This window comes from Choloepus didactylus, chromosome 18 (genome assembly GCF_015220235.1).
Source record: "Choloepus didactylus isolate mChoDid1 chromosome 18, mChoDid1.pri, whole genome shotgun sequence".
In the NCBI taxonomy this organism is placed as follows: Eukaryota; Metazoa; Chordata; class Mammalia; order Pilosa; family Megalonychidae; genus Choloepus; species Choloepus didactylus.
Window position 1 is genome coordinate 1,393,113 of NC_051324.1, and position 16,063 is coordinate 1,409,175.

Genomic DNA, 16,063 nt, shown 5'->3' on the forward strand with positions numbered 1-16,063 from the left:
CCCCGCCTCGCTCTGCCTTCGGAGCCGCCGCCAGTCCTCCCCGATGCATTATTCACGTTCCCGGAGCCGGTGGCTCCCGTTACAGTGACCACGGCCAAGCCTCTGCCCCGCCCAGACCCTCCGCCTCTCCCGGGAGCTGGGGGCACAGAGCTCCCCTCCACAGCCCCTCAGCGATGGGTTCTGAGCCTCCCGCCCTGGGCTCAGGGCACTGGCCCCACTTCAGGCCCAGGATGGACGGCCTAGGGGGTTTTGGGGGGTGGTGGCCCCGCTCTGGGCCTCAGCGTCTTCCTCGGAGAAATGGCCATGACAGAAGCGTCAATTCCAGTGGGTTTGGGCCAGTCGCAGTGTGCCAAGGGCACGGCACATGGGGGCTCAGAGGTGTCAGCCGTCCCCACCCCTGCCCCAGGCCAGGCCCCGGCCGGGTGCCCCCTGCTCCCCAGTAAACGACACCCACACAATTTCCACCACCGCTCGAGAGTGAAATCCAAGGCGGCGTCTGGAGGGGATGAATTATGGATTATTGAATCCGGGCCTCCCTCCCGGGGCCACCCCCAGCCAGTGCCGCCTGCACCTGCCCGAGGAGGCCGCGTGTCCAGCCGCGGACAGGACGACCGCCCGGGCCCCCAGGCCCCCAAGCGCCCGAGCCCGTGACGCCGGCAGCCCCGGGCCCCGTGGGGAGCAGCTGCCACCATGGCCAAGGAGGAGGACGAGGAGAAGAAAGCCAAGAAGGGCAAGAAGGGCAAGAAGGCGCCGGAGCCCGAGAAGCCCAAGCGGAGCCTGAAGGGGACGTCGCGGCTGTTCATGGGCTTCCGGGACCGCACGCCCAAGATCTCCAAGAAGGGGCAGTTCCGGAGCGCCTCGGCCTTCCTCTGGGGCCTCCACACGGGCCCGCAGAAGACCAAGCGCAAGAAGAAGGCGCGCACCGTGCTGCAGTCCACGTCCAAGCTCATGACGCAGATGCGCGTGGGCAAGAAGAAGCGGGCCATGAGGGGCAAGAAGCCGTCCTTCATGGTCATCCGCTTCCCCGGCCGGCGCGGCTACGGCCACCTGCGCCCGCGCGCCCGCTCGCTCAGCAAGGCCTCCACGGCCATCAACTGGCTCACCAAGAAGTTCCTGCTCAAGAAGGCCGAGGAGGCGGGCAGCCCGCAGGCCGCCATGGACGCCTGGCTCCGCGGCCCGGACGCCCGCACAGGCTCCCGCAAGCTGCCCTTCCCGTCGGGCGCCGAGATCCTGCGGCAGGGCGGCCGCCTGCGCCGCTTCCCCCGCAGCCGCAGCATCTACGCCTCCGGGGAGCCCCTGGGCTTCCTGCCCTTCGAGGACGAGGCCCCCTCCCGGCCCCTGGGCTCCCGCAGGTCGCTGTATGGGCTCGAGGGCTTCCAGGACCTGGGCGAGTACTACGACTACCACCGCGAGGGCGACGACTACTACGACCAGCGGTCGCTCCTCCAGTACGAGGCGCGGGGGCCCCCGACGGCTGCCTACGGGCCCAACGGCCCGGCCTGGCCGCCCTACACAGACCCCTACTCCGGCTACCTGCCTGAGGACCCCTACGACGTCCCCCACGCCGACGACTACGGGGGCGCGCTCTACCCACCGGACCCCTACAGCCCCGGCTACGGCTACAATGACTACGAGCCCCCCTATGCGCCCCCGTCAGGGTACACGTCGCCCTACAGCTACTACGATGGATATGAGGGCAGCCTGTTGCCCTATAGCTCCTACCTGGACCCGTACACGCCCTACGACCTCCCCTACGACACACCCTACAACCTGCCCTACGACACACCCTACAACCTGCCCTGTGTCGAGCCCTACGGCGTCCCCTATGGCGTCCCCTACAGCACCCCCTATGCCGACGACAGTCTCTACAGGCCCGGGGACGGGGCCATCTATCCCCCCCAAGTAGCCCGCCTCTCCCCGGAGGAGCCAGCCCTCCTGTACCCGTGGGTCCCACCCCCAATCCCGTCGCCCCACAACCCGTACGCCCACCCCATGGACGACATCGCGGAGCTGGAGGAGTCTGAGGAGGCGGGCACCGAGCCACCGCGCCCCTCCTTCCGCCTGCCCAGCGCCGCCTTCTTCGAGCAGCAGGGCATGGACAGGCCGCCCAGGTCGAGGCTCTCGCTCATCCGCAGGTTCCGCCTCTTCCCGCGGCCGCAGGTGAAGCTGTTCGGGAAGGAGAGGCTGGAAGTGCCCCTCCCACCCTCCCTGGACATCCCGCTGCCCCTGGGGGACGCAGACGAGGAGGACGAGGAGGAGGACGTGGCCCCGGGACCCGCCAGGCCCTACGCGGCCCCCTTCTGGGGCTTCCTCTCTCCGCGTCAGCGGAACCTGCAGCGGGCCCTGGCGGCCTTCGGGACGCGCCGCGCCATGGGCTTGGGGCCCCCGCTCGGCCCCTCGGCCCGGCCGCCCACCTCCCTGGCCCGCTTCCTCAAGAAGACGCTGGCGGAGACACAGGCCGGCCCGCGGCCCCCCGGCAGCCCCACAGCCCGGGCAGGCAGGCCGGCCGTCAGGGAGGCGGCCTACAAGCGCTTCGGCTACAAGCTGGCCGGCATGGACCCCGAGCGCCCCGGCACGCCCATCGCGCTGCGGCGGGTGCAGCCCCGGGCCCACAGCAACAACTCCCACCGCCCGCCGCCCGCCCGCTGGGCCGCCCTCCTGTCGCCGCCCGCGGCCCGCCGCACCCCGGCCTCCCCTGACGGCTCCCTCCGCCGGCACCCACCGCCCTGGGCCGCCCCGGCCCACGTGCCCCTCGCGCCCCCAGCCAGCTGGTGGGCCCTGGCGGAGCCCCCTCCCGTGAGCCCTGAGGCGCCCCCCGACCTGCTGGGCCTCTCCGGGCCCCGGGCCTCCTTCCGGGCATCCGGGCAGTGGGCTCCGGCCTGGGGCATCCCTGGGCTCTCGCCGCAGGCCTCGCGCAGGCCGCTCTGGCCGCCGCTGCCCGGGCCTGGCTCCTGCTCGCCCCGAGGGCCCTGCTCCCCACAGCCGTCTATCCACGCCTGCCGGCCGCCCTTCTCGCCACCGCCCCACCGGCCCCGCTCGCTGAGGGAACCCCTGACCCCACGCCGGGCCTTGGGGTGCCCTGGGCCCGCCCACACCCCAGCCCTGGGGCCATCGCGGCCACCCTCACCCCCGCCCCTGCTGGGCCGCAGCCTGAGGCGCCGCTCTCTGAACCTGCCCTCACACCTGCCCTCACACCTGCCGCACACCTGGAAGCACCTCAGCGAGACCCCCACCCGAGCCGTGAGGCCCTGCGTGCACCCCTTCCATACGCCACCCGGCGCGGGGTCCTGGGGGGCGGGCCCAGCGTCCCCGGAGCACCCCGAGAGCCAGCATGAGCCGGGCGACTTGGGGACACCCTGGACGGTGCCCCAACTGGCCCCCAGCTGGGAGGTGGACTTGCCTCCATCCCCACGTCCTCCCTCCCCCTGGCCGGGGGGCGCCGGCAGCCACCGTGGCTTCTCCAGGCCACCCCCCATGCCCAAGGACCCCTTCCTCCAGCCTGCGGGCCTGGGGCCACCGCCTGCACCTCGCTTTGAGGACCACACCACAGGCTCAACCAGCATCTTCCTGGGCAGACACCACGACCCGGGGCCCGGACAGCTGCCCAAGTCGGCTGGCCCCATCCCCGGGGAGCCAGGAGAAGAGGCTGCCCCCGCGGACCCCAAGCCCCCGGCACCGCCCGAGCCCCCGACGCCGACCCCACCCGAGGACGTGTGCCCGGGGCGGCAGGTGCTGACGCCCTGCTTCTCGGACCCCCTGGCCACCCACGACCAGACGCGGGCCACGTGGCCACCATGGCACCGCTGGGGGACACACCCCAGGGCCCCTGCCTCCTGGGCACCCAGAGAGGCCCCAGGACCCCTGCCCGAGGCAGGCGAGCAACGCCAGCCAAGCCCTGGGCGCTTTGCCGTGGTCATGCCGTGGGTGCAGAAGCTGAGCTCCTTCCAGCGAGTGGGGCCGGCTGCACCACAGGCCACTGAGCAGGCCCCCGAGCAGACCCCCAAGCCCAGCCCCACTCCGCGAGCCTGGGGTCCACGCTGGACCCGCCTCTGGCTGCTGGGACAGGCCCGTGTCCACCTCCCGGCCGGCCACTCAGGCCCTGGAGCCCCTGGCCTGCCCCTCGGGGGCCCCCCAGGAAGAGGTTGGCCCCGAAAGCTGGTGGAACAAGGTATTCGGGCCGGGTCAGAGGGAGGGCCTGCATGACCCTGGCAAGCGGCTGTCCACGCTGGCCTCAGTGTGGCCGTCTGTGGCTTGGGGAGATCAGCCTCGGCCCCATGGGGCCACTGAGCAGGGGCTGCCCGGCCGGGGGCACAGGCCTCAGGCACAGGAAACCCCTCCCGGTCTGTCTCGCCAAGAGATCTTGTCTCTTGGTCCTGGCCTGGGCCCTGGGCAGCTGAAAAGGGGCATCTGCCCCAGATGGTCCCCCGAGATTTGGGCCTGGCGTAAGGCTGCAGGCCCCGTCTCGCCCCCCAGCCACGCCCATGCTGACCCTCCCCTAAGCTGGGACGCTCTCTTGCTCCTTGGCGTTCTCGCTTCGGGGTGGTAACCCATGTCCCTGCAGGATTGGGAGACACCCGAGAGAGAGGGGCTTAGGGACCACCTCCTGCCCTCCCTGTGCAGTGGGGAAACTGAGTCCCAGAGGGGCAGTTTCTTGCCCAAGGTCACACTGCCAGGCAGGGGCCGAGCCTGCAGTCGGCCTGGGCCCTGCTGGGGCTGCCTGCCCCATGCCCGGCTGCCACTCTCAGGGCGGAACCCGAGCCCGGCGCGGGGTGGCCCTCACGGAGGGGCCTGGTCACCGGAGCCTCCCTCGGGACGCCGGCTGGGCGGGGCCGGCAGGGTGGCAGGCGTGCGTCGCCTGTGCAGACGGGGCCAGTCATGGCCACTGGGGCGGCCTGGCTGCTGGGGGGACCCTGGCCCCGGCGGAGGGTGCCGCGTGCTGTGTGGGCTGCAGCGCTGCGGGAGCGGGGCGCAGGGCGCCCGGGGGCGCGGGGCAAGGATGCCTGGGCCCTGCTCACCCTGGAATACGTGAGTGGCTGAATTATTCAGGGCCGCAGCTGCAGGCGAGCACGTGGGCAGATGGGTGGACAGGAGGCCAGGCCTTGAGGGGCATCTGGGCCGTGCCCCACTTAGCAGTGCCAGCGCCCGGCCTCCCTGTGGTGTCCCCTTTCCTCGCTGCACCAGGGCAGGGCAGGCCCTGGGCTCTGAAAGGCTGGCGAGGCGTCAGTGAGGACAGCGCGTGCACGTGGGCCACGTTGGAGCAGAGGACAGGATGCTCTGTGTCCTTGGGGCATGGGTGCACACACGTGGGTGCCCATGGATGGGGCACAGCTGAAATCCAGCAGCCCAGAGAGGGCCGGGCCTTCCTTTCCAGGACCCACAGCTGTGGGAGGGCTTGTGGGCAGCCCCAGTGGGACGTGTCCATGTGGGTGTGGCAAACAGGCACACGGGAGTGTGGGTGCACGTGTGTGTCCTTGCAGCCAGGTCCCCTGAGTGCCCACAGGGATAGTCCAAGACCACGCATGTGGACATGAGCTGCGTGAGCTGCAAATGCCTTTGCACACGGTCCCTGCACGTGGGGCTCCAGGTTTGCAGCAGGTGCAGGGGTGTGGCGCCTTGCAAGGCAGCCTCCTCCCCGGTTCCCAGGAGGTCCCGGGACACAGACAGTCATGGAGCTGTCACCCCACAAACACACCGGACATGCGGGGTCTGCAGGGAGGAGCTGTTGGAGCCGTGGGGAGACAGGCCCAAGGCCGGGAGGGCTTCCCAGAGCAGGGCACGGGAAGGGCGGCTCCAGCACTTCAGCACAGACGACACTGCTCGTGGCTGCACACGTGTGAGCACACTCGGGTGCCCACCACAGCAAGTCCACGGGGCCATGAGGGCAGCGTGCGCCCTCGTGTAGGGGTCTGTGGCCAGCTCTGTGTGGACCCCGGCATCCTGCCTGAGTGTGGCCGAGGGGACCTGCCCTGGCAGCCCGTCCTCGACGGTGGGAGCTGGGCCGAGGAGGGGCCGCCCCGTGGGGTGTCCTCCCACCCGGCCAACCCCGGCATCTCCCGCAGATGCACTCCATCCGCAACCTGCCGCATGTGCGACTCCGCGAGCAGCACCAGGAGGACGGTGTGGAGGACATGACGCAGCTGGAGTGAGTGGGGGGACTGGGGATGGGCGGGGGGAGGGCTTGGCGAGGGCCACCCTGGGGTCACCACACTCCCAGCCAAGGAGCCTCCATGCCAGTGCCTTTTGCCTCCTGGAAATTTCTCAGAGCCTCGGTCTCCTCATCTGCACAGTGGGTGTCCTGGAGTGTCATGGAGACTCCATGTGTGAGCATCACAGCTCTGAGCCAGGCAGGCCGGGGTTCAAGTCCCAGCCCCGCTGCTTCCCAGCTGGGTGACCTCAGGCAAACCCCTTCACCTCCCTGTGCCTTGGTTTCCCCACCCATAAAAGGGGGTGGTGACGGCCCCTTCCTCCCACTGTCATTGTGAGGTGCCCAGAACATGAGGGCCAGGCTGGCCAGTGTCGTCACCCCACTGTGACGGCTTAGCCACATGCCTGCCATCCAAGCCCCGACACCAGGGGAGGCCGGGCTGCCATTTGACAGATGAGAGAACAAGGCCCAGAGTTAATTCTCTTGCCCCTGGTCTTGCAGCCGGGGGGCATCAGAGATGGGGCTTGAACTCAGGGCTTTCTGACCCAGAAACTCAACTGCCCCCTCCTCACCCCATCTGCCACCAGAGACCTCCAGGAGGACACGGTGCTGTCCAACCTGAAGACCAGATTTGAGCGGAACCTCATCTATGTGAGTGCCACGGCCCCGCCCCAGCCCCTCCTGCTGGGCCCGGCCTGGGCTGCCTGGTGTGAGAGGGTCCCACAGTTTGAGCCTGGACAGGGGGGACCCAATGGAGGAGGCATTCTGAGTCCCGAGATCCCATGCTGGGCCGGCCAGAGAGGTGGGAGGGACAGGAGACCAGAGGCAGGGAACCCCCAAGTTTTCCCCTGCTCCGTCCCCACTCCAGGGGGTTGCGGTTTGGTCTCAGCATGAGATGGGTGTTCCTGGGGCCCAGCCTGGTCAGGGCTTGAGATCCCATGGCCAGGGCACACGATCCCATCAGGCTGTTGGAAGGCCAGGCAAGCAGGCGTCTGTCCTGAAGAAATGGGGACCTGGGCCCCCAGAAGCAGGAGGTGAGGGTGCAGGGAAGCCAGAGGGCTGCACGCTGAGACCACCGCCTGCCCACCAGACGTACATCGGCAGCATACTGGTATCGGTGAACCCGTACCAGATGTTTGGGATCTACGGCCTGGAGCAGGTGCAGCAGTACAGCGGGCGGGCCCTGGGAGAGAATCCACCGTGAGTGTCTCTGAGAAGGGGGTGTGGGGCTGCCCTGGGGGCTCCTGGGTCCCCCTCTGAGCTTGGTGAACTGCTGGCTGCCCCTTGGCCCGACAGTCCTTTCCCAGGCAGGCTCTGGCCCTCTCCAAGCCCAGGCACCCCCACCCACCAGGGGCGGGAGGCAACAGTGGCTCAGACCAGCAGGGGGTAGGGGCCATGTCCCCAAGGGGAGAGGGCTGGAGCGGGACTGGCTGCTTGACTCGACGGAGCTGCCCCCACACCCCAGGAGGTCTGGGAGGGCCGGGGCAGGGCCCACCCCAGCGACAGCCCCCAGCCTGTCTCCCCAGGCACCTCTTTGCAATTGCAAATCTCGCCTTCGCCAAAATGCTCGATGCCAAACAGAACCAGTGCATCATCATCAGGTAGGCAGTGGGTCTGGCTGTGTGTGTGTGTGTGTGTGTGCACGTGCGTATGTGCCTGTGTGTGCATGCAATTTGGATATGTGTGCACACGTGTGTGCATAAGGGTATTGCATGGGCATGTGTGTGTGCATGCAGGTGGGGGTGAATGGGGAGGCCTCGGGAAGATGCCTGCAGTAGGCCAGCACGTCCGCCCACGCCCTCCGGCCTCCCCGATCCCGGCTCCATGGGGGTGGAGGGAGCCCAGAAGGGGCAGGGAATGGGGGAGCTCACTCTGCCCCCTTTTCCCGGTCAGCGGAGAAAGCGGCTCTGGCAAAACAGAGGCCACGAAGCTGATTCTACGCTACCTGGCCGCCATGAACCAGAAGCGGGATGTCACGCAGCAGGTGAGCATGTCTGTGCATCATTTGGTCTGTCTGTCTGCCCAGGACACTCAGCCGAGAGCACCTGGCTGAGCATGCCCCGTGTGCCCCCCAAGAGGCGCCACTATACAGATGGAGAAACTGAGTCCCAGAGGCCCCCATAGTTTCCCACCCAGTGGCCCCACATCTGGGCGGCCTGGGCATGATGGGGCATCACAGAGCAGCACGGGGGTGTGGGCCCTGGGCAGGCCCGGCCAGGCAGGGCAGGATTGGGGCTGCTGACAAGGACAGCGCTACCGTCCGAGCCTGAGGGAGGGAGACCCGCACCCTCACCCCAGTACAGGTCGACCAAGGACTGGGGGGGTTGGCAGCAGCAGCTCAGACACACACGTCGCCACTCCGTTGAAATGTCACCCTGGTGGGGCAGACAGACGGAAAGCAAACACATGAGCACGTTACATGTACGTGAAAGGATGAGACGCTGTGGAGAAATGAAAGGAGGCAGGCGGCGGGGTTGGGGGGCACGTTTCCAGGCAGCAGGATCGGCCCCTGCAAATGCCCAGAGGCAGGAGAAGGCCCGGGTGTGGATCCGCGGAGAGGGCCATGGGGCCGGGGCAGAGCCAGGGAGGAGAGTGGGGGAGACGCGGCCTGGGGGGCCTGGGGTGGACTGAGTGGTTCATGGCGGGGGGTGGGGTGGGGGGCTGCTGCTCCGACCCTGAATGAGGGGGGCCTCGAGCCTTCCGGCTGCTGCGCCGGAGACCACCCCATGGGGAGCAGGGGTGGAATCTAGGGGGGCCTCCCATGCAAGCCCGGGGGGTAGAGCCAGAGGGACCCCCACGTCCTGGGGCCCACGGCAGGCCTGACCCCCAATATCTGGGAGCCCAAGGGGGTCCCTGTCCCGCCACGGTCTGGGGCTCCTGGGCTGGGTGGGGGGCGGAGGTGGTCAGCCTCGCCAGTGACCTGCTTCTTGGTCTCGTCTCCCCCTCCTCCCTCCCGGGCTCCTGAAGATAAAGGTACTTGTGGGGTGTGCATGTGTGTGGGTGTGTGCACACTTACGCCCACGCAAACTTGCTTGTGTACACAGTGGGTGGACGGCAGGAGGAGTGGGAGGGGAGGGACGGGCTTCCAAAGGCCTGCCCTGGGCCAGGGCTGGGGTGGGAGAGATCCCGGGGGGCTCTGGGGGGCGCTGGGGAAACGCCCAGATTCTACAGGGAGCCCCCACATGCACCCCTCACAAAAGGGGCCCTGGGGGTGATCTGTGTCTGGGGAAACCCCAGGCCCCCAGTTCCCACACCTCCTTCTGGGGCCCAGATCCTGGAGGCGACGCCCCTCTTGGAGTCCTTCGGTAACGCCAAAACCGTCCGGAACGACAACTCCAGCCGCTTCGGGAAGTTCGTGGAGATCTTTCTGGAAGGGTGAGTGGGAGCATGGAGGTGCTGCCCAGGGAGCTTCCCCCAGGCCCTGGGGCCCAAAGGCTCACAGCGGCCCCCCAACCCCCAACCCCTGCCCCCCACGAGCTGACCTGTGCTCCCCCACCCCAGGGGCGTGATCTCCGGTGCCATAACCTCCCAGTACCTGCTCGAGAAATCCAGGATTGTGTTCCAGGTGGGGCGGAGGCTCCCGGCCGGGACACGGTGGGGCTGGGGACACGGACAAGCACGTGCGTTTGTGTGTCTGTGTCCTTGAGTGTCCGTGTGTCCGGTGATGTCCTTGAGCGTCTGTGTGTCCAGTGAGCAAGAGAACTTGCCCCGCCCCCACCTGCTCCCCTCCAGCCACAGGGACCCCGTCCCTGTTCCGGAAGCTTACCAGGCTGGCTCCCACCCCAGGACATTTGCACCCACTGCTCCTCTTTCCAGAACATTCTCTCCCCAGCTGCCCATGTGGCCAAATCCCTCACCTGGAAGGTCACCTGCTCAGCACAGCTGCCCCAGCTGCCCCTCCCCACACCATCCCAGACCCCCACCCCTCCCCATTTCTGCTGGGCGCACCCCCAGCCTCTTTTATATCCTACCCAGCGATTTGCCGAGAGTCCGTCTCCCCGTGAGGTTCATCTGCCCTGTGCCCACTGATTCCCGGGGCCCGGCCTGGTGGGCAGCAGGTGCCTGGCCGGCCGAGCAGGTGGACCCAGGAGGGCTGCGTGTGCCGTGGGGGGGGGTGTCCCCTGTGCAGAGAGAAGAGGTGCCTTCCTCTATCTCTCCAGATGAAAGAAAGTCTGGAAAAGAAATGTTAAAAGAAAATAAGGTCTGTCCCGGAGCCCCCTCATCCCAGGGTGCCCTCAGCTGGGCCCCCACCCCTCCCTCCATGTGGGGGCCTCCCTCACCTCCGAGGACCCCTCCCCTCCCGCGGGCCCCTGTGAGTGTGTATCTGTGGGTGCGTCCGGGCCTGTGTGTCGGGCGGTGGGGTGTCACATAAGTGGGTGCTCTCTTCTCGGGGTCCACACACCTGCCCTGCAGGCCAAAAACGAGCGGAACTACCACATCTTCTACGAGCTCCTGGCCGGGCTGCCCTCCCAGCTCCGGCAGACCTTCAGCCTCCAGGAGGCCGAGACCTACTACTACCTGAACCAGGTGGGCCCCAGCGGACACCTGAGGGCCACACAGGGGGCCAGGGGTGAGGGGGACTTGCCAGGGAAGCAGGGCCAGGGCTGAGGAAGCCATTCCTGCTGTCCAAAAGGCAGGCAAAGGTGGCTGAGGTTTGGGGAGGGTCCGTTTAGATGGACGGCAGCGAGGGGGGAGCCGTCTTCACAGTTCAGAGCAGGGGGGTGGGGGCCAACGGCCCCTCATTTCTCTGGGGCCACCTCGGTCTCCTCGGGTGTCGTGTGGGGCCCGGGTGGTCCCTGTGGCTCGGGAGCGGTGAGGGTCGGCGCAGAGGCCCCCGGGCCCGTGGGGAGCACAGCCATCTTTCTGATGCTGCCCCGCTGAGGCCAGCGCTGGGCGGAGGAGCCCGGCCTCGGCCCCCCAGGGCTCCACACAGGGCAGCGGGGCACCCCGCTTGGGCTCAGGCAGAGGGGGGCTGCAGGGCTCGCGGCCCCCACCCGGGCTCCTGACCCCGCGGCCTGGCGCAGGGCGGCGACTGCGAGATCTCCGGGAAGAGCGACGCCGGCGACTTCCGGCGGCTCCTGGCGGCCATGGAGGTGCTGGGCTTCAGCGACGAGGACCAGGACAGCATCTTCCGCATCCTGGCCTCCATCCTGCACCTGGGCAACGTCTACTTCGAGAAGTACGAGGTGAGAGGAGCCACAGCCTGCTGTGGCTCCCCAGCACCCTTGGGGCACAGCCGTCCGTTCCCTTTCGGGTCACACCTGTTCATACCATTAGTCCTTCTTTCTCCTTTTGCGTCGTGCATCTTTTTCTTATTGCTGATTGAGAATTCTTCATATACGTTAAAATAATCAGCACTTTGTGTCTGATAGGATTTGCAAATGTATCTGGCAGTTTTTCGTTTACATTTTCATTTATTACAGTGGTATTTTTGTCATGCAGGTTTTTAAGCCGTTCATTTATCCATCTTTTCTTGTATAAATTTTGGACTTTGTATCATTTTTAGACACCCTGAAATTATAACAGCCTTCTCTCATAGGTTTATTTTTATTTTTTGCTTTAAAAATTATATATATTGTGGTACTATATATACAACATAACATTTCCCATTTTAACCACTTCTCCCATGGTTTTTTCAAGATCCTTCAATGGTTGTTTTTATGTTTAAGACTTTGATGCATTACGTGTTTATCCTACTGTAACATATGAGGTAGGAATCCAATTTATTTATTATGCTTTTTTTTAGTTCTTAAAAAAACTTTCATGGAGGTGAAATTCACATAACATAAAATCAGCTGTTTACAGTGAACAATTCTGTGGCATCTAGCACACTCACAGTGTTGTGCAACCATCATCTCTGTCTAGTTGGAAAACACTTTCATCATCCCAAAATAGAACCTCATTCCCAATTGCCATCACTCCCCATTCCCCCTTTCCAGCCCCCGGCAAGCACCGTTCTGCCTTCTGTTTCTACTGATTTGCCTTTTTTGAACACTTCATACAAATGAAATCATAGCACATGTCACCTTTTGTGTCTGGCTTCTTTCACTCAGCACAGTGTCTTTGAGGTTCATCCTTGTCATCACGAGCACTGGAACGTTGTTCCTTTTAAGGCTGGATAATATTCCATTGTGTGGCTGTACCATATTCGTTTATTCGTTCATCCCTTGTTGGACATTTGGGTTGTTTTGGGTTGTTTCCTCCTTTTGGCTGTTGTGAATCGTGTTGCTCTGAACACTCGTGTTCAAGTATCTGTTTGTTTCCCGGTTTTCAATTCTTTGGGGTTGCTGGTGCTGAAGTTTCCGCAGAGCCGCCAAGCTTCTCCGCAGCAGCTGCCGTTACCCAGCAAGGGCCGCTGCCCGACCCGCACAGAAGTCCACACCATGACCTCGGGATTTTGAGAAAAGAAAGAGCTTTAATGTAGGGTCGACAGGCATGGAGACAGGAGCCCCCCCCCCCCCAGCTCAAATCTGTCTCCCAAATTCAAAGGGCTTAGGGTTTTTGTGGGATTCAGACAAACGGAGGTGGAGATAGTGATGCTATTTAAGTTGGCAGATATTGACTGGTTATGTTTTGGTTATAGTTAATAGGGAGCGTGCAAGCTGAGAAACACTTGAGATCTGACTGGGGTAACTGTAAATCGCTCAGTTACCATAAGATAACAAGTGAAAAAATGAAGATAAACTTAAAATAAGTACAATTACAAGTAAAACCGCTGTAGTCAGCACCATCGTGTAGTCCCATCAGTCATGCAAGAGGTTTCAGTCTCTCCACATCCTCGCCGCCGCACGTTATTTTCTGTTTTTTTGATGAAAGCCATCCTCATGGGTGTGAAATGGTATCTCACTGTGATTTTAATTTGCTTTTCCCTAATGACCAATGATGTTGGCCATCTTTTTACGTGCTTGTTGACCATTTGTAAATCTTCTTTGAAGAAATGTCATGCTATTGCAGTCCTTTGCCCATTTTTTTAAAATTCAGTTTTATTGAGATATATTCAAATAACATGTATCATTCATGGTGTACAATCAATTGTTCACAGTACCATCATATAGTTGTGCATTCATTACCCCAGTCTATTTTTGAACATTTTCCTTGTACCAGAAAGAATCAGAATAAGAATAAAAAATATAAGTAAAAAAGAACACCCAAATCATTCCCCCCATCCCACCTTATTTTTCATTTAGTTTTTGTCCCTATTTTTCTCCTCATCCATCCATACACTGGATAAAGGGAGTGCGATCCACAAGGTTTTCACAATCACCCTGTCACCCCTTGTAAGCCACATTGTTACGCAATCGTCTTCAAGAGTCAAGGCTACTGGGTTGCAGTTTGATAGTTTCAGGTATTTACTTCTAGCTATTCCAATACGTTAAAACCTAAAAAGCGTTATCTGTATAATGTGTAAGAATGTCCACCAGAGTGACCTCTCGTCTCCATTTGAAATTTCCCAGCCACTGAAGCTTTATTTCATTTCATTTTGCATCCCCCTTTTAGTCAATAAGATGTTCTCAATCCCACAATGCCGGGTCCAGATTCATCCCCAGAAGTCATATCCAGTGTTGCCAGGGAGATTTACACCCCTGGGAGTCAGGTCCCACATAGAGGGGAGGGCAGTGAGATCACCTGCCAAGGTGGCTTACTTAGAGAGAGAGAGAGAGAGGCCACATCTGAGCAACAAAGAAGCACTCAGGGGAAGACGCTTAGGCACAATTATAAGAAGGTTTAGCTTCTCCTTTGCAGTAACAAGCTTCATAGGGCTTTGCCCATTTTTAAATTGGATTGTTTGTGTTTCTGTTGTTGATCCAATCGATTCTCTTTCCAATGGTTACTCAGTGGTCCTAATCTCATGATTTGAAAAATATCCATTTATCATGCACTAAATTCCTATATGCATTTATGTCTAATTCCAGACTTTCTATTGTGCTTCATTAGTTTCTTATCTGTGCACTGGTATCACACTGTTTTAATAATTATAACTTTACAATATGTTTTAATATCTAGTACAGTACCCTTCAGTCATCTCCTTTTTCAGAATTTTCCTGGCCACTCTGATTTGTTGCCTTTTTTATTATTATATGAACTTTACACTCAGTTTATCTAAATAAAAAGAAACCTTATTAATTGGAACTTCTGTGGGGATATAAAAGGGCACAGCTGTTGTGGAACACAGTTTGGCGATTCCTAAAAAAGTTAAATATAGAACTACTGTAGGATCCAGCAATCCCACTTCTAGGTCTATACCCGAGAGAATTGAAAGTGGGGCTCACACAGACACTTGTGTTCACAGTAGCATCATTCACAGTAGCCAAAGGTTAAACAACTCAGCTGTCCATCAGCAGATGAACAGATAAGGCAACTGTATACACCATGGAGTGTTATTCGGTCATAAAAAGGATTGGAGTTTGACGACACACTACATCACAGATGAACCTTGAAGACAACATGTTGAGTGAAATAAGCCAGACACAAAGGAAGAGGTAATGTATGATTCTGCTTCTTCGTAGTAACTCGAATATGGAACGTCACCGAGACAGAAGGTGAACTAGAGGCTTCCAGGGGCTGGGGTGGGTGGAGGGAGGATGGGGAGTGCAGCTTCTTTGGGGTGATGGGAAAGTATTGGTAACAAGTAGTGGTGAGGGTGGCACAACATCGTGAATGTAATTCATGCCACTGAATGGTAGACTTTAAAAAAGGTCAGCATGGCACATTTTATGTTCTACATATGTTAGCACAACATAATTTTAAAAGTGACAAAGCCATGTATTGGAATAGCTAGAAGTAAATACCTGAAACTACCAAACTCCAACCCAGCAGTCTGGACTCCTGAAGACAATTATATAATAATGTAGATTACAAGGGGTGACAGTGTGATTGTGAAGACCTTGTGGATCACACCCCCCTTTATCTAGTGTATTGATGAGTGGAGGAATGGGGATAAAAACTAAAGGACAAATGGGGTGGGATGGGGGGATGATTTGGGTGTTCTTTTTTCACTTTTATTTTTTATTCTGGTTCTGGTTCTTTCTGATGTAAGGAAAATGTTCAGAGATAGATTGTGGTGATGAACGCATAACTATGTTATCATCCTGTGGACAGTGGATTGTATATCATGGATGATTGTATGGTGTGTGAATGTATTTCAATAAAACTGAATTTAATTTAAAAAAAAGAAAAAAGAAAAGAAAAGAAAAAAAAAAGATTGACTGGGGGATCACCTCTTCCAGGAAGCTCTCTCTAACTGCTGCATCACTCTGCTTGTATCCTACTCTTGTTTCTCAAACTTAACACTTACCATGCTGTGTTGAAATGATACGTTTTTTATTTTCTCTCTATTTAGACTGAGTTTATTGACCATGGTTTTGCTTGTGTGTGTGTAAAATATAATCTACATTGGGAAAAAAAAAAAAAAAAAAAGTGACAAAGCCGTGCTGGTCGTTGTTCTGCAGACGGACGCGCAGGAGGTGGCCTCGGTGGTGAGCGCCCGGGAGATCCAGGCGGTGGCGGAGCTGCTGCAGATCTCCCCTGAGGGCCTGCAGAAGGCCCTCACCTTCAAAGTGACGGTGAGTCTGCGGGGCCTGGCACTGCCAAGTGCACCCTCCTCTCTCAGTCCCAATGCAGGCTGTGGGGAGGCCCCGAGGGGGTAACCTCAGACCCCCTAGGAATTAGGCTCTCATATCTGCAGGCTGTTCCCTCTGCCCAGAAACGCTCCTCCCCTTTGCACCCTACTCACAGGCTGAGACCCAACTCAGTCATCCCCTCCTCCAGGGAGCCCTCCCTGACCTCCTCTGGATTGGCCCCTGCCCAGGGCTGACCTTCTGTTGTCAGGTCCGATTAGACCAGCAGGCCCCACACCCCGGCGCAGCCAGGCAGGGGGCAGGAGGGGCGCGGCCCAGTCCTTCTGCCTCTGGCCAGCTG

General features: G+C 60.7%; 1 protein-coding gene across 1 annotated transcript in view; it reads left to right on the forward strand.

Moving 5' to 3' along the window:
- Positions 1-520: 520 nt before the first annotated feature.
- The window catches only part of MYO15A (myosin XVA), a 50,712-nt gene continuing 35,169 nt past the window's right edge, over positions 521-16,063 (forward strand). The window contains 13 exon segments of the mRNA XM_037808220.1: positions 521-4,128; positions 4,130-4,168; positions 6,060-6,142; positions 6,733-6,796; positions 7,236-7,345; positions 7,672-7,746; positions 8,039-8,129; positions 9,113-9,118; positions 9,417-9,520; positions 9,647-9,710; positions 10,559-10,672; positions 11,170-11,331; positions 15,595-15,708. Coding sequence (XP_037664148.1) covers positions 691-4,128; positions 4,130-4,168; positions 6,060-6,142; positions 6,733-6,796; positions 7,236-7,345; positions 7,672-7,746; positions 8,039-8,129; positions 9,113-9,118; positions 9,417-9,520; positions 9,647-9,710; positions 10,559-10,672; positions 11,170-11,331; positions 15,595-15,708 — 4,464 coding nt within the window. The 5' untranslated portion in view covers positions 521-690.